Source organism: Thunnus albacares, chromosome 16 (assembly GCF_914725855.1).
Source record: "Thunnus albacares chromosome 16, fThuAlb1.1, whole genome shotgun sequence".
Taxonomy (NCBI): Eukaryota; Metazoa; Chordata; class Actinopteri; order Scombriformes; family Scombridae; genus Thunnus; species Thunnus albacares.
The window spans coordinates 15808140-15830147 of record NC_058121.1 but is presented as its reverse complement, the minus strand read 5'-3'; the positions used below and the strand labels follow the sequence as shown (position 1 = coordinate 15830147).

The 22008-nt window shown below is 39.5% G+C and overlaps 2 protein-coding genes across 3 annotated transcripts; both read right to left on the bottom strand.

Moving 5' to 3' along the window:
• Positions 1-1939: 1939 nt before the first annotated feature.
• Positions 1940-2202, bottom strand: LOC122999832 (mitoregulin-like). The gene has a single exon (XM_044377115.1). The coding sequence runs from the start codon at positions 2111-2113 to the stop codon at positions 1943-1945; it is 171 nt and encodes a 56-aa protein (XP_044233050.1). The 5' UTR covers positions 2114-2202; the 3' UTR covers positions 1940-1942.
• Positions 2203-3362: 1160 nt separating this feature from the next.
• On the bottom strand, positions 3363-21938 carry scml4 (Scm polycomb group protein like 4). 2 transcript variants are annotated; one of them, XM_044329897.1, is made up of 8 exons: positions 21915-21938; positions 21573-21821; positions 15851-16121; positions 10944-11146; positions 9330-9459; positions 7324-7539; positions 6065-6210; positions 3363-5618 (listed from the first exon to the last, which is right to left on the bottom strand). In XM_044329897.1, exons 3-8 carry the CDS (start codon positions 16080-16082, stop codon positions 5493-5495), a joined length of 1053 nt encoding a protein of 350 aa, XP_044185832.1. In that variant the 5' UTR covers positions 16083-16121; positions 21573-21821; positions 21915-21938; the 3' UTR covers positions 3363-5492. The 2 variants fall into 2 exon arrangements, with proteins under 2 accessions (XP_044185832.1, XP_044185833.1); XM_044329898.1 differs by lacking the exons at positions 15851-16121; positions 21573-21821; positions 21915-21938 and adding an exon at positions 11734-11987.
• Positions 21939-22008: the final 70 nt, after the last annotated feature.

Here is a 22008-nt window from a genome sequence, read left to right as displayed (position 1 = left end):
AAAGTTAAAATTGTAAGGTTCCATTACTACCTTAAACATCTAATATTACTATTCATATTACATTGACAGCTTGTAGTTTCAGGTTCCCAGACACTTATAATCAGGATAACTGCTGACTGTTTTGTTGGTAAATTGACTCTACTTATGTGGGACTTTTATTCTGACAGGAAAACACTTTACAAAGCATCACCATCAACCTGGAACACATTGGAGGTGTGTGTGCATGTGTGAGGTGAAGGCCTCACATTCCTATTAAACACACACTCATACACCAGTAGTATATGAATGCACAAGAGCAGTTTGAAGTGCTCAAAGTCACACAGGAGAAGGTGATTGAACCACAGCTCCTGCAAGTTCTGGAAGTTAATACCATTGTTAACAATCTTTGTTACATAAATTTTAAGTTGTCTGTGCATGTCGCTGTTTGAGTTAAGTGGGCAGCTTAGTGTGTACCAGTGTGGCACCGGTATCTCTGAGGAAAAGGCAACAGATTAGAGGACATGTGAACAGGAAAGCTGCAACCTCAGGATGGAATATTGGCTTGCCAAATGAACAAGATCCACATTGAAAGAGAAACATGAAAAACACAATAATTTATTTGACCGGATATGAAATGGACAGAGACGGAGACATGTCGGGGCTGGAAACCACTGAAGCCAGAGCCCCAACAACTTCCACGTGAGTGTCTCAAATGTCTGACTCCACAGAGTTTAGTAAAGATCACATCGTCTTGATGTAAAAAGGTGTGTTGGGAAAATGTAAAGAGTGCAGGACACAGATAGGTAATCTTGAGGTTTCATCTCCACGGTGACAGACGCAGAGGTGCAGAACATTCAGGATCCAGCACCAAAGTAGACCAGCATTCATCCAAACCAGGCAGCCCCAAATCTGTAAAGAAGAAGGAAGAAAGAAAGAAAGAAGGAATCAAGACTGGTGGAAAGTAGCCAATTATATTTACTTTATACTTCCACTCCACTACATTTCAGAGGGAAATATTGTACTTTCTGCTCCACTACATTTATTTGACAGCTTTAGATACTTTTCAGATGAAGATTTGACACAATGGATAAAGAACAAGCTTTTAAAATACAACACATTGTTTCAGATTAAACCAGTGGTTTCCAGCTTTTTTTGGCTTCTGACGTCTTACAAAAAGCAGTGTATAGTCGGGTCACATTTCAGATGTCTATGAGTTGTTAACAGCCCCACCAAATAGTGATTTTTCCCTCTAAACTTCTCACGTGGTTTCATTTCAATAAATGTTCAAATGATCCAATATTTCACCAAAAATCAAAGATTAGAGAAAGAGTTTTTGTTTTTTCTTTTCCTCTACCATTAATCACCTCACACCCCTTCAGTTATCTGGTGACCCTTTGGACTGGCCCAACCCCTAGGTTGGGACCCACTGGACTAAACTAGCTAGTCATATATAACAATATATCAGTCAGAGGGACCAAACCACTACTTTTACTTTAATACTTTAACTACATGTACTTATGTACTTTTACTTGAGTAGGATTTTTCATGCAAGACTTTTACTTGTAATGAAGTATTTTACATTGCTGTGTTGGTATTTTTACTTACGTAAAGGGTCTGAGTACTTATTGTTCTACTGGGCATCAATGATAAGACTATGAAAATATGAAAGAAGTGCAAAAAAACATGAAAACAGCAGAATGAAAGCTGTCACTGTCAACCTGATACATAACTGACAGTTAGGCTGACAATGTGTCTTATACAAACAGACATAATTTTTATCTAAATAAATAACTTATAGCTAACTGGCAGACAGGTGGTTTGGCCAAAACCTATAAATTAACCATGCTGAGGATTTACTGACCAACATTTAAGGTTTTCCTCACTCAAACACTTGCTAATGGACCACAGGCCTAAGTTACATTCATTTGTCGAAGTAGTTCAGGGCAGTTTTTCACGTTACCATTCAAGCCAAATCTATTTTCTTCTGTGTTTCTGACAGTTTATCTTGCAGCCGTTTCTTCCTCCAGTCCAGGAACTTTCTCCTCATTCTGTTGGCCTGCCACCCCGCCAGAAAGCCGGCAGCGAAAGAAACCACGACGGCGACTTGTAGTGTCCTCTCCGAGACGTCTGCCATGTTCACCTCTGTCTGACAGATGCACACATTCGTATGTAAGCTGCATGAAACTCATATGCGAGAAGCAATTTTTTCCTAGGATGGCGTAGTCATGACCCGCCTTACTCTGTCTCTGATTGGCTAGTACTCGTTACCTTCATTGGTTGGATTGGTTAGGTTTAGGGCATGAGGAGTTTGATTGGTTAGGATAACGGTAAGAATATCAGAGTAAGCCAATCATAGGAGTAGGGCGGGACATGACTTCGCCATCCTAGGAAAGTAACATCGCATACGGAAGTAAATTGTTGTACTCACGCGATATTACAGCGACGTTTATCTAGTCCAGAAACCATGGGCCAAATATACAATAATTTGGCCCATGCTAACTAGTCACTAGTGCTAATTCCTCTGCTACAACAACTACTACTGCTGCTGCTGCTACTACTACTACTACTACTAATTGTTATATTGTACATGTCAAATTGCATTACATGTTGGGGGCAGGCTGGAGAAACACTAGTGTCCTCATATAAACAAACCTGGATTTAAAAAAAAAAAAAAGCCAATGCATTATCATCACTGCAGAATACTGAAGTAATACAACTTACGGAGCTTTGAGAATTTTAGATTATATTCAAATTTGCGTTATAAAATTTCAAATAGTTTGGCTCCTCCTCCATTATGTGACTTTGTTTATTTGAGTTCAGAGAACTCTCTAAAATCCTCAAGAATATCCGCTATAAAAGATTGTACTGCACCATTTTGTCACAGTGTATTTGAGCAGTCAGCATCCTCTGTGAAAGCCACAACTCAGTGGAACGCCCCACCTGACGACATGAAGAGCTGCAGCTCCATCAGTACTTTTAAAACCACAGTAAATGTCTGCTAAAAGCTACTCTGTAACCATTGACTCTACATTTTATTGGCATGTATGCAAATAACCTTGCTTTTTGTCAAGCATACATTTGTCATTTCTAGTTGACACTCTGGCTTGTGTGTGATGTGCTACTGTGTGTTTTTTTGCCTCATACTCTTTTATTGTGATGTTATACGTTTTAATCATGACCTGCCAAAGGGACTGCAGATAAAAATGAGCTGAAAGCTAACTCTTTTACAGTACATAAAATGGTAATATTAATGTTTAATACTGGACATGGTCCCTTACAAATAAAATAGATAGATTCAAAATGTAGTACAGGTTAAATCTTCACCCTTTTACACCTTTTCACTTTGACAGAAGATACAAAATCTGATGAAGGCTACTCAGAGCTCATTAAACAAGCAAGTTTATTTTGTCTGAGGAACAGTGTGTTTTAAAAAAAATACAAAGAAGAAAGGTCAAAATAAATCAAATTTGATTTCATATGGGTCACATGATTTATCAAATCTGCAGGAAAAAAATGGAAATATCTGTAGTTTAGAGTTTAGAGGCTGTGCACTCCTTCGCATCACTGAAATCAAGTTATAATATTGAAAGTGGTAAACTGGAAAATAAAATGCAGAAGTTTAATGCAGCCCATACCTCAGTAGGGCTCAAGACAGTCATGAAATACAGAATTCATACATATACATACATGCTGTACTTCACACAAGTCTGTGGCACCCAGACTTAAATAAGCAAAACACATAGAAACACATCAGTAAAAGTTTAAAATGTGTAACAATGAATGTACAGTAAGTAAAAAAGCGTTGTTTTTAACCACAAATTGAACAGTTGTTGGGTTAAGTTTGCCATATACAGCATGTGATTGATCATTATTGTGTTTACAAGTTGTTTGTACAATGTTATATGATAAAACAGCATTTAGTGGCTGCATAGCCTTAATTCAGAGCAGGCACTGCATTAATAAAAAAAAATGCTACTATATAATGCTTAAGACATTTCATTTAATAGTTTGTCACTTTTTACAGTTTGGAGATGAAATACTGCTTTATCATACAGCAGAACAAAAAATGAATCAGAGGATTTAATATTCAAAATGAATGAAGAGGTATTGCATGAGAAACTGTTGTATTTTATGGAAGTCACACAGTTGTTGATGAAGTGTGTGAGAAAGTAATTAAAGTGTTGAGATTGTAGTGGCAGTAAAGGTTGAGCACCAGGTTGTATGAGTTCGCTACAAGTTGCTTTCTCTCACACCATTTTGCAACCTCAAGTAAATAAAAAAACTTTACTGGCAAGGTTGCAAAATGGCCAGCTATTCAGTATCGTCATGTCAAACAACACGATATACAATTCATGGGTATTATATGGTTAAAAAAAGCCCCAAGTTTCTGTCTATGTCTCCTTTCCATCCTGTATGAGTGCTGGTTATGTGATTTCACATTGATGAGGCACCATATCGCTTCACTGTTGTGTTGTGTGCTGTGGTTTGTGGTAAAAAACTGCGCAAGTTATCAAGTCACGTTGAGTCACATTTCTTGGATGTGACCCATCGCTTGTTTTTGACGCAGTTTCACAAGTATCAGGTTTTTACACTGAAATGAAAGAATATGGATTAGAATCAAGCAAAATTCTCAGCTATGTGTCAGGATTTTCAACTTATTCTAAGAACAATTCCTCTTCATGTCCAACCAGCTTGATGCTGAATAGATGGATCGAAACATAAAAAGCCTTTGATTTTCCAATTATTGCTTTTTTTTTCCTTTTTGGCTCACAGAGACTGAATAGCTGTGTTCCACAGTGACACATGAGCAGCACAGTTTTTGGTTTTGGGTGGGAATGGTTGAGATAGACTGAAAAAGCAGAAGATTTCAAAAGATTTCAATACGTGCCGAAGAGTTTGAGAGATCAGACATTGCGATACTGGGATCAACTTTATCATCAGTTTACAGCAAAATTAATTTTTTTCAAACAAGATTTATTTAAGACTTAATAGGATTCTGAGGTTTAGCACCATTTGAGTTTAATGAGCTTTGTCTCTGTAGCCTCAGAGATATTGATATTATGTCTATGGTTAAGATCTGCCAAAATTCACACTGCTGGATCTCTATTTTGGTAGATGCAGCTGAAAGTGAAATATAGCAAGCTGTGCACATTACAGGTCACATTTGATTATACAGTAGCTGCCATGTTGGTGGAACTGAACTATTTACAATCTAAAGCCTTTCAGAAACCCAGTAAACAAAGATGGAAATTAAATACTTGCTTGTGGCTGTAAATAGTCTTAATATGTACAGTCAACATGTCCAATTGGTCAACAAAATATGGTGCAGATGCAGTAAAAGCTGTCAAGTACGCAATCTGGATCCCAAGGCGTTCATGATCTATTGCTGACGGCTGAGAACAGCCAGAACAGTTTGAGAGAATCAGCACCGGTACAGTTTTAGTGAAAGTTAACCAGGTGATGAGGGGCTCGGCATCCCCACCTCCCCATCCCACCCCCACCCCCGAGGCAAATCACAACCGATTCTGTTTAAGCCTGTCGATATGGTAACAGAGTTTGAGCGCAGGTCCCAGCTTCAGTCCCAGATACTTCATCATCATCTCACTTTTCAGTAAGAGCAAAGCGTCCCCGTCTATCTCCTGAAACACAACACAGAGCTGCGTTACTAACAGAGCCAACACTTATGTCACCTGTTTGCATTTGTAACTTTATGTTTAAGATAATAAAATCTTTACAACAATGTCTTAAATTCTGCATCTGTATCATACTAAACACTACATTATAATTCTTTTAAGCAGAAACTAAAAGTTGAAATCAGTAAAAATGACAGAAAAGCTACTATGACTATTAAGCCAAACCTAACTATGTTTTTAAAATGCTGAATAAAACTCATTTAATTTTCACATCTGATTTGTATTCAGAACAATAGGGAACTAAGTGACGGATGAATAGAGCTACAGTTGTCTCAGTAAGTGTTTCCTGTCTGATGCCCCAATGAATGCTGCAATATAAACTCTGTTCCAGTACGTCTAGTATGTCAGTATCACTCAACAGCTGTGACCTACGATATGTCGTCTGGACTCACATGTTTCCTGAAGGCTTCAGCATGAGGTCCCAGGGCTTGAGGGTCAGCATCTTTGATGAACCACACGACCTCCTCCACACCCCAGCTGGACGGGTCCTTACCAGCAGGACGCTTGCACTCTCCAGCATCTGGCATCGGGCTATAAACTGTATAACACAGAGGGAAAGGCAGAGCAAATGTATAATGCTCAAATGTGATACAGCAGCCAAAATAAAAACAAAAAAAACCTGAATTTTTAAGAAAACACTGAAAGCCTCCTAAAGCCACCTGACATGACCTCAATCCACTGTAGCCACTTTTGTTTTGGAAATCAGTAAAGCCACAGCTAGATGTAAATCAAGAACATTTGGCACTCACCTCCACTGTCCTAAAAACGAGGTCTAATCAGTTTAAGTGAGAACATTGTGAGTGGATTTGTTGGGCCATTAAGAGCTTGCTAACAAAGTGGTTTAGCCTTTTGCAAGATGTAAATGAAAGAAAAATATACATAAAAAGATACATTGCATTGATAAATAAATGCATACTTGTTATGTATATGTGTGCCCGTAAAAGCATGTGTGCACAACATGCATGCAGCTAGAGCAGTGAGTCCCAACCTTTTTCTTTAAGGGACCCTTATTTTACCACTGAGTGAACTGACAACCCCTGACAAACTGACATAATATGAATATTTCATATTATATTCAATGCACAACAATAACATTAGAGAACAACTAATAGTGGTACAAAGAATCCAAATAGTGAACTCAGTACCTGCAGGCAAACTAGCAATGTGGATATATTTTGAAAAGATTATTTCCTGTGAATATTGCAATGCATATTTAGGAACTTTTTATACAATTCTATGTATTATGTTTAAAAAATTGTAACTATCATACATATGTAATAGGCTTCTTTTTGACACAGTCAGTATTCTCTTCTTCCTGACACTTGGCCATTGTTCCATTAGCTGTTTGGTTGTTTTAACTGTGTAAATTTCTAACGGTGCGCTAGGCTATTTAGCTGGCTTGCTACACTAGCTAAGCAGAGAGTGAAGGCTCTGTGAATGTAGGCTGTGCTCATGTCTACTGTTATCCTCAGGAGAGATTTATGTCTTAAATAACAATATAAAGTTTAAAAATTCATGAAATACAATCCCCTAAAATCAAGAGGACCACATGACCCCACATGAAGCTTTGGCAACCTCTAATAGGGGTCACGACACCCAGGTTGGGAACCAGTGGGCTAGAGCACATCTTGACCATAAAGCACAGTCTCACCGTTCCTGTTTCCCTCCTGGAAGCTTGCTGGGCTCGATGCTTGTCTGCACAAGCCCATCGGTGTAGTACAACTGTTGCTTCTGCGGTAACCATACGAGTGCTTTGGCGGGTACTGTGATGTCATGACATTAAAGGCGGAGTCACTGGGGTCTACAGCGTAACGCTTGGAGTCCCCCGGCGGGTCACATAAAAAGTCATCAGGCATTGACGTTTCTGCTGTAGGAGGAATGACAGGAGGTGAAATTGTTAGAGCCAAGGTCATCTTGAATATATTATGTATAAACACAGTATGCACTGAGTTTAAACCACATTAGCTGCGTTAAAGCATCTTCAGCCTGTTACTGGGTGGATGTGAATCAGCTGAACGGTAGTCAGTAAATCCTCTGAATCTGCTCCCTTTGTGCCAACCGATTTTCAGCTTGTCAATAATGTAGATGCCTGCTGGTCATGCCTGAGCTGGGCAGTTATGGATTTACCTGATGACAGATTTATTAGATGGAAATATTCTACTGAGATGATTCTGAATTACCTCTGCATTGTGCTCACACAAAGGTCAAACAAATTTTATAGTATACTGAAAAAATCTATTATGTGATAAGATCTGCACATGTGAGTTTGGAGGCTTCGCGCACACACACACACACACACACACACACACACACACAGAATACAGAGGAGCATTCATATTTTACAATAAATTATTACTTTACAGTAATACTTAACATACAGATTGGCTTTTTGTCTATTTGAAAACAAACACTATATCTATGTCATTCTAAGAGGGAATAAATTCAGCTCAAATGCAACAGCTCTATAATGTTTTTCTTACATCTTTAACATAAAAAAACCTTAAATGAACCATGATAATAATGAGGCATGACCAATGAATACATTTTGTGTTTAATCAGTTATCAAAATAATAAAAATAATAATATAATAATGAGATTATCAGTGTCTGAAAGGGGATGTACACTGCTTAGACAGTATCCAAAATAATATTCCTAAAATACTGAGACTATTTTTGAAATGCTTCTCGATTTCACCAAAGAAATGATTTACATATCTGTCTGGGTGGCACCACAGGGAGCAAACTGGTTTGTGTGTGTATGTGAGAGTGTGTGCATGTGCCTTGCCTCTATACTGTATGTCTACAGTGTGACATCAAACACTTTTCATGATTTGAAAGAACAAAGAGCAAACCATTGGTCCTTGACACATGAGATTCCCATTCATACTTTAAACACGCTAAAGGCAATCTTTAAATATTTGCTTATTCAAAGCAGGACAGACTGAGGGGGAAAAGGGAAAGAATAAAAAGCGAGTTAGACAGAAAGGGTGGCTATATGATGTTTTTTCTTTTGTGACAGAATTAAAAATGTCTGATTCTCTCCAGAGCCTCGGCAGGAAAGGAAAGCAAAAAGATTGAAAGGGAATAGGAAAGATGATGTTTTTGGGTTATTTGTATCCCTTATTTTACAGCCTGTAAACATACATGCCCATAGACACTTGTGCTGTCTGTGATTCAACATGCATAAATGCACGAGTCTAATATTTGACATCTTAAAGCATATCTCTTCACAGAGAACAAGTCATCTGTGTATTTAGAGAACAAAGACGAAATGCACCACACTTGTAAAGACATATGCTTGCATTTTGGCACTGAAATGATGTCGCAGTCAGAGCAGGTTTGCACAGGGATAAAATAGATAACGTACAAGAACAAAAGAGAGGAAGGGAGGGTTCGTTTCATACCACAAAGTCACACCACAAAGTGAGAGTCTAACAAGTGTAAAAATATCAGGACCATCTTCCTCATAAGAATGGCTCTAGCACTCAGTGCCTAAAAATCATTAAACATTGTTACTTGAATAATTTTTCTTATCATTGAATATCCAGACAAAGATTTCACTCTGTCCCATTGTCATTTATAATCATGCTACCAGACAGGAAAAGCCTGTGAGGGTTAAGCTGGCTTTGTGGTGTGTATGTGTGTGCTGTTGTGTTACCTGTAAGGACCTGTGGTGTAGCAGAGTGGGGGACAATAGCAGCATCCTGTGGGATGGAGCCCATTTCAGGCTCTGGTGTGCTGCTGGGAGGAGAGTTAGCCAGTGGGGACATCACCATCCTAGGCTTCAGCTGCATACACACACATACAAACATATCAGTTATCATAATGCTGACTACACACCAGAAAAAAAAACATTTCTGAAAGGATCAAAATGCTTAGATTTTAAAATCTTTCCCACTAATAGTACAAAAACTGTAAATTTTGGTCAGTTGGTGGCACCAGAGCATGTAATGTTAGCATGTATAGCGGAGACTAATAGGTCATAGTGTTTAGACAGGTGGATATTTTGACCTAACTGTGGCATGAAAGGTCAGATGATAAAGGCAAAATGTAGGGTCTCATAAATGTTCTGGTTGTTTTTGTGATTTTCTGTCATTTATATATTGTTATAATGTCGGAGGTCCATGTTAAACAGCTAAAGTTCCAAAATTTGAGGTGAACGTATGTAAAAATGCAGCATTCAGGTCAAAATACCAGGCTTCAACCCACGCTGAATGCTCAGTTTGTAAAGTCACCTCTCTACTTCCTTCTCATGATGACATCAGATTGTTTGCGCATGCAGCCGTCCATTGGTAGCCTTTGTTGTATGGTTGTTGCTAAGGTTGCTCCACGGGCTGTTGGCATTGTCTGTTCATATCGGATTTGGGCTTGAACATGTACGGATGTATTTGAGAAGTTTATATTTCAAGTAAAGAACAGGAAAAAGAAGCAAAATCTGACTACTATTGTTTGTTTACTAGTCTCCGGGAGCTAACCAATCAGAACGGAGTGGGCTCATCAGGAAGAGGGCCTTAACCCCTTAACATCCGCCCTTTTTATAGAATTTTCGCCTATTTGGCACACCCAAACGGAAAAGCTTATAACAGAAGAACTGTAAGGCCACGATGCATGTATTAGGCTTCATTTGACAAGTGACATCTTACAGTTTCTGGAAATGTGCTTGTTTAACATGTGGCTAAAACACAAACAAAACTACATCAATTCAAATAAGGCTCAAAAAAGTGTTTTTGGTCCTCGTTAATCATGAGTCATATTTGAATAACAATAATTAAGACATGCTTTATGCCAGAACTATGCAGAACACAATATACCTTCTACATCTTGTCAACCTGTATACAATTCCAGACCTCTAGGCCTAACCTTATGGGAGCTAGAAAGTCACTGGTGTCCCCAAACCTCTCCAATCATCTCCAATTGGCCAAATTGTGCCAATTGCTTTTACTCATTACTGCGTGATGCTTCCGCTTACATCTGGCTTACGCAGGTAGCCGGCGACCCGGTGGATTTTAAGAGGTTAAAGGGACAGAAGCTGAACTGAACTGAACTGGGGCTGCATAAAGGGCCAGTTTTTTGAACTGTAAATCATGTAAAGATATTCCACTAGAACCCCAGAATAAAAATATAGACCTGGAAATGTGCATGAGACGTCCTCTTTAGGAGGAAATCTTCACACGGTACCTTTAAAATATAGCACTTTGTAGCTCAACTAGGAATGAAAATGTGCTGGTTCATTTTAAGAACCAATATCACCATAAAATGATGACTGACTGACCTTAAAGCCGGGTTTCCTGCCTCTCTTCTTGGGTACCTTGAGAGGCGACATAGGCTCAACGTAGTGGCTCTGGAACTCCAGCTTACGGATAGGAGGCCGTCCTCTCTTCCTGCCAGGTACCTTACCCTGGGGCCCCGCTATGAACTGGGGGCCAAGAGCGGGAGTCTGCATCTCTGAGCCAGCGGACAGGGTACTCATCAGACCTGAGAGAAAGAGATTATTACATGTAATTTCAAAGTAACAGGAAGTGGAGGCTTAAAATGCAACACTGCTTCAGTTCCAAACTGGAACGGAAACTCATGTCTGAGACTGCTACCTCCAACACATATGCACCCCCACACACACATGCACACACACACAAAAGCTATAGGAAATAGTAGAAACAAAGCCACATAATGCTTTGTACTTCACTATACCCCTCCCCCTCTCCAGCTGCAAAGATTGCAATAAATATCATTACTGCACAGAGAGAGAGAGACAAAGCCACACTCACACACACATACACACACACACACACACAAACACACACGCATTGAGGAAGTAAGAGCAAAGCACATCTAGCCACAACACCCACACAATCAATCAAGTGAGCATTCACACAGATAGACACACACATACAGTACCTTCCCATTCACTTGGATCAGAAAGTGTGTCCAAACTTTTGACTGGTACTGTACATACAGCAGTGGTTTTAAGTGTCCGTCTTGGTACCATTCATCCACATGATCATTACTCTCACAATACATCCCTCTCTAAATCGATGTGTCCAACATTTAATTCAATCCCTTACCTGACATGGCCTCTGAATCAGAAGTGAAGTCGCTCTGTGATGATAGGCTGTGCTTTTACAGAGGCTGGTGTTCTACTATTAAGCTGTCATATACCTATTAATCTTTTATAGCCAGTAGCTAAATAACACACCGATCTTGACTTCAGTACAGACAGACTGGCAACTGGATAATAGCTTATTTCTGTGATGACAAACACTGTCATTGCAGGAAGAATGATGAGAAACAGGAACAGAAACAGAAACAGACAGAGCACGTGAATATGCATGACGCCTTCCATCCTCTTCCTCTCAGACAGAACAAGCTTCAAAATGAGCACAAAATGATCATTGCGAGCATTGCCTACCATGCACTCAGCCGTCTCTCTGCGTGATGCTTCACCCCAGCAGCAGGTTTCTAAATATTCCCCTGATGGATCGGCTTGCCGAGTCTCCAACTGTCTGCCTCCACTGTCAAGACGCCGGCAACTGTGCGTGCCTCTCTCTCTCTCTCTCTCTCTCTCTCAATCTCTGACCACCTTCCTCTGAAACAACCCCGTTCCCTCCTCCTCCTCCTCCTCCTCTTCCCTTCCCTTCTACCCTAACCCCCTTCCTCTGTGTCCCCTTTCAGTCGTCATAGCAACCCGCCTCTAACATCCCGCGGCAGCCGGCAGACGTGCTGTGCTCAAAGCGATGTGTGTGTGTGTGTGTGTGTGTGTGTGTGTCTGTGTGGGTCTGTAATGTAATTACAGTTGCCGCAGCTCAGGGTTTTTTCTTTTCTGTCTTCAAAAAAAGCTTAGAGCGGGTGACAAGGGATTCAAGCTGAGCAGTGTTTTGTGCTACAAGCGTTCGGGGTTACAAACTGTAATCTGTACTCAAATTATTTCTGAATAAGATGTCAGAAAATATAAATGAAGAATTCAAAATTTCAATTTCAAGTCAAGAAATTGTACCAAAATCCCCAAATATGGTCTTTTTTAATTACTCTTAAATGTGTTACCTTTTGATACACAGACTCTCTTGCAGGTAATGAGATCAATTTTCTTGTAAACATCAAAAGGTTTTGGGAGAAGCCCTTCAGGATTACTCTGCTGCTTTTGTTTGTGATAAATAATATTGCTGTCAAGGATCAATCTCTTCCTTTTATTTATGAGCTTCCTCTGCCTTTGTGTCAGCTCATGTATGCAGCATTTGTTTTATCTATAACAAAAAAAAACCACACACACACACGGAAAGAAAAAAGACCAGCTAAAGGCAAGGTTGTGTGTGTGTTTACCCTCTGAGGTGAAAGTATTAAAAGAAAACACAGGCTCCAGAGCGCTTATTTGCTCTCATATGCTACAAGTGTAGAGTACAACTCAGGCTTTACTCTCTCACCACCACATATTGATTAGTTACGCTCAGGTTGCTGTGCCGATTCCCATTCATGATCAAAGAAATTGGCGGGTTTTAACTACTCAATCAAAATCAGGTTATCCTTTCAAAGGGAGGTTCAAACGCCAGCGTGCCCTTGCTTGCACGCGCAGCCGCTGCCAGTGTGTAAAGAGATTTGTCAAGAGTGGGCTGTAAAGCAGTCGCTCACAAGCTGTTTTAACACTGACTGTGACAGGCCAGAGAAAACCTAGTGTTTCATTACTCAAAGCTCATACGCAGTAATTAAAAAAAGGGACAGTAAACAGCAAGGTCAAGACAATGAGTCTATGATAGTGAGCACTGGCGCACATTCACACACTTAATCTCCACTGACCACGATGGTAGCAGGCCCATCTGTGCGTGTGTGTGTGTGTGAAGAAACAGACTCATAAATCATAAAAGTAATTACACAGCGAGATTAATCCTGATGTCCCTCCTCAGTCAGTCCTGTCCCATTATGGCGCATCACATTACAGACAGAGACAGACTGAGCGAGAACAGATAATCATCTTTTACTTTAAAAAGAGTTGAATATGTGGGAGGGGGGGTCCCATTAACACTGACTGACATTATGAGACAACACCATATTTTTTGCAGGCGAGGGGAAGATTTGCACCATTGCACAGCACCCTAACATAATACATTTGGGACTACAGCCTAATTTGTTTATGGCTAATTAACCAATTAAGCGATCAGTGAACCCCTGCGCCCCATTTTATTCTCCAGCTTAGTGATATTGTCTCTGTTTGGAAGCCGAATGTTAGAGGGAGGCATTTGAAAGCTGTTGGAGCCCACTGTTATCACCACAGTGATGCAGCAATGATCAGCAATGATTAGCATAACTTAATCACTAGCTTCAGGGGATGGAGATTTGTATCTGTTTTCACTTATGCAGAGGAAAACTGCAATGAAGTGAGTAATGCTAATGACTCACTAAACTGCACACCTACACACATATAAACAGTCTAAAGACTGTCAAACACCAAAATCCACATATGTATCTACACACTCATGTACACACACTAGTCTGCTTTTGCCAGTGAAAATAATTGAATTTTCACTAGAAACTATATGCCCTCACCTGGTTGCAGAATAGATTAGTGTGTGTATGTCTCTGCGTGTGTGTGTGTGTGTGTGTGTATGTGTTCTCTAATCAATGTAACAATGTAACAAACCCCCTGAATTTATTTACAGCTCAGGCAGGGCGTCACCATGGTAACAGACAGTGAAATCGGATCCCGCGCCAGAGTCATGTGATAAGGTGGGAATAAATAAAATGCATAAACAACAATGTGTGTATGAAATAAGCACTCGCACACTCAATCAGACATGCGCGCGCGCACCCACAGACACACACACACACACACACACACACACACAAACAAACACACACATACCACCCCTACTTATCTCCACTGAGCCCCTTCATAACACAACACACTCCAGAAGAAAGGTGAAGAGTATTGCGCTCTTCATCAGCTATGGGTCAGGGGGAAACTGAGATAAAATTTGATAAATCACAGCCAGAAATACACAAATGCTCTCTCTCTCTCTCTCTCCTACACACACACACACACACATACACATGCATCTGCATGTCTGGACTGCACACATTTGAAATCAGACTTCTTAAGTGGCTCTTTTTCCCTTAGGAATGTTAAACAGTGGTGGAAAGTAACTAAGTACATTTAGTAAAGTATTGTATTTAAGTTTAATTTTGTGGTGTTTGTACTTTACTTGCATTTTCTGCTACTTTATACATCAACACCCCTTCATTTCAGGCTGGAAATAGTGTACTTTTCACTTCACTACATTTATCTTATAAATTTTAGATTAATATTGCTTTAGATTAAACTACCCTTTTAATTTAATACAATTGAATACACTTTAATGCATCAGTAATAATGATCCAACAGACCCATATAATATGAATGAGACATTCCATTCTGCTCCTATAATGTCTGCTTTACAGACCCCCTGCAGACATGTTTTAAGATATTTAAAAATATTTTTAATTTGAATAATAATTTATGTCTAATATGTTTTTTTTTGCAAAAAAAAAAAAGTTGAATTACCTCATTAAAATCTTTAAAATTACATCTACTCCTTCTCCCTCAATGAAAAATCCAGAATCTATGAATATGCAAATATTTTTCATTCATTCTACTGAGTCCATTCTCAGTGTATGTGCACTGGAGGCTTCAAGTATCATATCACATTGTGTAAGTTGCATACTGGACCTCGATTGGCTCCAAACTAGCTGAGATATCACAAATCATGCTCACAGGGTACACGCCTTGAGCTCACATTTAAGATGAGCACAGAGAGAAACTTGACCCCTTCAGCGGATGAATGCGAAAACGGTCATTTAGCAGCAAACTCTGCAATATATCATTCTGCACAGTGAAGCTCAAACATCAATATAAGGGGACAATAAGCAAAGCACATTTTTGAGTGGAGGGGGACTTTAAGTAGCCTATATTTTGCTTATAATACTTCCTTAATTAAACTTAAGTTCCATTTTGAATGACTTTCACTTGTAACAGAGTGTTTTTATATTGCGGTAGTGCTACTTTTACTTATCTGAATACTTTTCCCACCACTGGTGTTAAAGTGCAATTCAAAAACATGCAGTTACATGCCAGCAGATATTTGCTGGCATCTGTCTAGCAATATCACATTTGAAATACAGTGCAGGGACTTTTTTTTTTTTAGGATCAAGTCTTACTCTGTGCACAGGTGTTAGGTGGCCGATTCCTCAGTCTGCGCCCAACTGGCTCTGACTCCGCCTCCAAGTCCACCAGGTGCCAGCAGCCCCGCCCTCGGTCGTCACAGCGATCTAAACGTAAACGCAGGCGTACACTTTTGCTGAGGATGCCAGGTAACCAGGCAACAGGAGGAGCAGGGGCCACTTCCAGGTCGGAGTCAGGTTTGAAATCCCGCCGTCCTCGCAGTCTCATGCCCTCGTGGCCCGCCAGGTTAAGGCGAGATACATCACACTGCAGAGACAGTAAAAAAATACTTTCAAAACAACAATATACTGTACATCCATCAAAATATTTATGTGTAACGTGAAACACCTGCTGTGCAGGTGATCCAAAAGCCTGAATTCTTATTATTATTCCACTTCTTAACATTAATCACGTCTTCTACAAATTAATTTCAGACCTTTTAACCCTTCAAAGGAATAAATGTGGAAATGGAAAAAAGCAGGCAGAGTGAAGGAAGGGGGTAGAAAGAGACAGAGGGATTGGATGAAGCATTAAAAGAGAAAAATAAATTAGGCGGTTGTGTGATTATTCTAGTGTGTGTTCAGAGGTCAAAGAAATAAACTGGAGGCTAATGGGAGAATATGGCTTTGCTAATGATAAAAGTATTCAGCACAATGTATCTATTGTGCTGCAGAGTGAATGCAATTTGGCCTCCAGGGTGCTGGATTTAGTGATTAACATTAACTAACTAAGCTTTCAGTCTCCTCTGTTTAGGACGGAACAAAGGCGGGTGAAGAGGGAGGCTGTGAAAGTTGTTAGAGCTGACAGAAATGTTCACATTATCACCCTATTACCCTATTCTGCAAGCAGATCTTATTTTCTGTTTGATGACTGTTAGCCCTGCAGTAATTACTGCTGAGAGTTAACCATAGGCTTTATTTATCACTATCAGGCTCAGGGCAAATAATGCAATTTCATGCCTTCTTTTACCTACTTGGAGGTTAGAGTTTGGGTCATTAGACAAAACAAGTTCCAAACCCTCATTGCAAAATTTGTAATAACTTTATTTCACACATTAAGTGGATTAACAGTCCTCCAACATGTTGCTGCCTAGACTATCCTTTATCATAGGGCAGTGATAATCAACATAACATGAGTATCAGCAAATACCATTTCACAGAGCCACAAAATCTTAAAATATCATACTCTTCTGACAAAATATTTTTATTCAAAATGTAATCAGATAGTATGAAGTGTTTAATTACAGTGTGTAAACACACTGTAATTAAACTTAGTCTTCCTCAAATATTGCAACAGGGACAAGAGGACAGAGAGTTGGGTAGGTTCCTTTAATTAAAAGTAAAGCATAATATAGTGCATCAACAAAAATAATTAACTGATATTTCTGTCATTTTTGTAGAAATGCATCTAGTCCTCTCTATCTTAACTAATATATATGCACAGTATATTTATGTCACAGAATGAGTTCTACAATGATATTCATATCAATATAAATATAAATGATTATAAAACCACTGCACGCAGCTCTTTTAAGCTGTACTTCATGCTAACGTTCTCACAATGACAATGCTAACTTGGTGATGTTGAAGGGGACCTATTATGCTCATTTCCAGCTCTAAATTTTTTATTTCTGGACTCCTCTAGAGGAGCTTTGCACGATTCACAGCTAAAAAAAACTCCTTACTTATTTTATACTGGCCCTTTATGCAACCCCTCAGTTCAACCTCTGTTTCTTAACAGGCAGTTTTAGCTCCTGATAAGCCCATTCTGTTCTGATTGGCCAGCTTTCCAGAAGCTGCCGAGGGGCAGCACATATAAGAGTTGTATTAAAAGCTTTTAAATGGCTAAATAACAGGAGACTTTTATTGTGAAGAATTTACAAGAAGTTAAACATGTTCCTCACTGAATTAGCAGTGCTTCATTAGTGGCGCTAAAAACCAGTAAAAAAACAACAGCATTTGGAGCTTTTTGTTAGGTGGATCAGTTAGAAATAATGCAGGGGGCAATAGTACAAGCAGAAACAGCCACAGTGATGATGATGTTTGATGAAGAGCTGCAGACAACCACCACACTTTCAACAGGTAAACTACTTATTTTACATTGCCTTGCTGTGTAATGGAGTCATGGCTCGGCGTGACTACCCCCAAAACAATGGAACAACACCATAATATTAGCGGAGCAGAGCAGTGAACATTTGACATTGCAACATTATATATATGACTGAAAATAAGGAAAAGCATAATAAGTCCACTTTAAGCAGGCCTAAGCAGGCCTAATTTTAACCACATTCACCATCTTAGTTTATAGGTGTTAGCATGCTAACATTTGCTAATAAACACAATACAGTTAAGGCTAATGGGAATGTTATTAGTTTTGCAGGTATTTGGTCATAAATCAAAGTGTTGAACAAATTGGAAATTTGATCTGATGGTGCTAGATGAAAGGTGAAGGGATCATCAAAGTTATTAAATGAGGGGGACATGAACATCTATACCAAATTTCAAATCCATCCAATAGTTGAGACATTTCACTAAAAAACACATATGTGAACCTCATAGTGGCACTACAGGAAAAGTCAGGGGATCTCCGATGTCAGTGGGTTTCATCCTTTGGGCACCATGGATATCTGTACACGATTTCACGGAAATCTTTTCAATAATTGTTGAGATATTTCAGTCTGGACCAAAGTGGTGGACTGACTGTCAGCAGACAGACAGATCAACAGATTATTGCCATCCCTAGATCCATGCCTAGCTGGCATGGCTAAAAATACTAGTACAAGTCCACAAAAAGTAGAACAAGGAAATGCTGAGAGATGAAAAACAATTTTCTGTTTGAATAATATGCAGATTTACTATATTTGAATGATTCCTAGACTATGTCCAAACAATAAACCATACACCACAAATTCATTCCAATGTTTCTGTCTGCTATGTAAAATGTGTAAATAAATGAAGATCAAAGGAGAAATATAGAAAAGAATTAAAGGGGGGTTAATAGAAGGGCAGCTAAAAACATTTCAAGGCTTGAAGTGTCAGCTTCGATCAGATTAGAGATGAAAAACAAAATCTGCCCTCAACCCCAATATTTCACATTTACCAAAAAAAATCAAAAACATCAAACTGGGATCCTGAAAAAAACATGAAAGAAAATGGTTCTTCATACACACACAGCCGCTATCTGTAGCACTGCAAAACAACTAGAATGAAAAAAAGATAGGTTTGATGAAACAGAGTGCAACCTGACCAGTGCGCGCGCACACACACACACACACACACGGAGGAATATTTTCGCTTCTATCTAAAGGCTCTTGGGTCCCATGAGAGCAGCAAAATACTTTATCTTGCCACTCTACCAAAACACTTGTGGCTTGGAACCCTGCCAGGAGTGTCGCTGTCGGAGAGATTTCTTTGACAGAATCAAGCACGCATACACAGACACACACACACTTGCACACACACACACAGACACACACACATCCACTCTTCATTCTCATACACTGTGAAAGACACGTAGTGATGAAGTGATGAAGAAACTCATGGTCGTATTGCTTCTGTTTTCCCATTGAGGGTGTGACTTCACTCATCTTATCATTCCACATTCAGTATTTCTCAGGTAGACGTGAGATATCTCTCATTGAAGTGAAAGCAGTTCTTCTGAAAAATGCACTTCACTGGAACTTAAAACCAGAAAGTGCCCAAGTGCACAAACCAACAAACACCATACTGGATTTGTAAATATTCTTGATTTATCAGTGACATGAGTAATGTGCTAAGTTAACGTCTTTTGGTCTTAATATCAAACACGCAGCTTAATCATTCATTTACAAGTTTGCTTTATTTGAATCTCAATGTGGAATATGCAAATGAAGAGTGTACATTCTTTAAACATGGGATACACAATCTATTTCCTTGTGGCTGTTTTTTCAATTAAGTCCTGCTATGATCACAGTGTACAGTTATATAGTATAATAACTCTTTTGTTTGGGTTTGGGGATGCACCTAATGATTATTTTCATCATCAATTTGGTCTATAAAATGTCTCTAAAAACTCTGTCAGGGTTACACAAAATTAAATTCTTGTTTGCAGTCAAATTTGGCATGTACAAAATTTCATCTCCTGCCTTCCAGGATGCTATATTGTGTGCATCTGATAGAATATATTTAGGGGTCAAAATGTGTGGATCTTTCACTCAAGCAGCTGTTGAGGAGAGTGTCGCTGCTTTCTCATCGTGAACAATAACATTTGTCTGCTCATGTGTTTGGTGTGAAAAGCCTGCGCACGTACAGTATATCATCATTGTTAAAAGACCGATAATGTGCCACCTTGCAAACATTTGCATCTGTAGGTGCCAGTGATCTTCTTCAAAGTGGTGACCATCTTTTCTTCATTAGAAAACACTCCCAAAGTTTGCCTTACAAGGGAAAAGAGGCTCAAAACAAAGTGAGGAATGTCCTTGTTGTTGTGCAATAACAGCAACAAAGGCGACTGTGTTATTCTTGTCTTTCCAAAAAGTATAGCACAGTGTTTTATTAAGTAGTAGCTAAGAAGAAGAAGAAGAAGTAACTCATTTAATAGACTTAATTTGACATCACTCTGGAAATCTGCAGGTTTAGGACCTTTAAAGGGTTACTTTAACCAATGCGGATGTCTGCAGCACCATCTGGGTGATTCAGTTACCACCCGGCAGTTTTGATCCCAGGGTCAAATATATATATATAAAAAGTAATAAAATGGATATCAAAAATTCCCCTCTGAAGAGCCAGCAGAATGTGTGTTCTTGTATAGAGATGTGCTGTCGTCTGCATGGACTTACCTTTTACTATTCCATTGTGTGAAAATGCATTTATTCTGGGAAATGCAACCATTTGTTAAACTTTTGTTTTCTGTGAGGATATTTTGAATCCACTGACCTGGCTTCAAAACCAAAGACAAAGACCAAGATGTTCTTGGTGACATGAAAGAAGAGAGGGATGCTGCTGTAGTGCAGTTTACTATTTGCATCCCCCCCCACTCCCCTTTCCCACTCATTCATTAGTAATACCACCACATACACACACACAGACACACACAGAGACACCACCTGGTTTGAGGAGGGTTAACGGTTAACTGTCAACGTATTCAAATTGAATGCATGGAATTACGCCCATGGAGAAGAGAAGAGATATCAGAGCTGTGCTGTGTTACCAGTACACTAAAATTAGACTCACATTGATATCCAAGTTCATTGGGTTCCATAATTGTGAGTCCGCTGCTATTAAATATATAGGCAAAGGATTTGTCTGTGGACTGCGGTCCACTGCAATCAACTTTTTTGGTGTGTCATGGAGGAAATAATGAATTTGTCCTAAATAATTAATTACTGATATACCATGATAATAAATCACTCTACAGCATCACATTTAGACATTTAGTATGCACGTGGAAATCAAAGATGAGGTTAAAATGACCTTGTACATCATGTTAATTCTGATATTGAATAGAATATTTAGTACTCTAACAGGGACATACAGTTCTCTGAAGTACATTAACAGACATTTTTGTCTCCTGTCTACATTTTCCCTATAACACTTCAATGGGAAGTTGAGTGACCTTGTGGTAGGTTAGATAAAATTATGCAATTAATCATTTCCATTCACACACTATTTAATCCTATAAAAAAATATAACATGCCTAGAGCCATGGTTGGTTTTGGTGATAGAGTCGGCACGACTTTACCTATCTGGGCTGATTCAGCAGCGGGAATCCATTTCTTCACAGCAGGGTGGCTCAGAGCAGACCGTGAGCCGGTGCACGGAGCTGCAGAAGCGGCAGAAACTCCCGGGGACTCTGGGCCTGGAACAGTCCGGGTTCCACCCCTGCAGATGCGGCAGGGAAGCGAGCGAGCGAGCGAGCTCCGCGCGTCTGCTGAATCTCACGCTCCCCGGAGAAATGGGACAGGAGTTGTAACGTCCTCAAGGGCGCAAACTGGGGGCAATAAACGTGAGACTGAGTCGTCAGTAGGGGGGCTGTTCGTGTGGATAATTTTCCTATCTGACTTTGAAGCTGCACCTCATTTACCTGCACTGGTTCAGCAGACAGGGAGGGAGACAGCGAGAGTCACGGTAAACAAAACAGGAGCACTCAAACTGAAGAGGTTCAGCCCCCTTTTGAT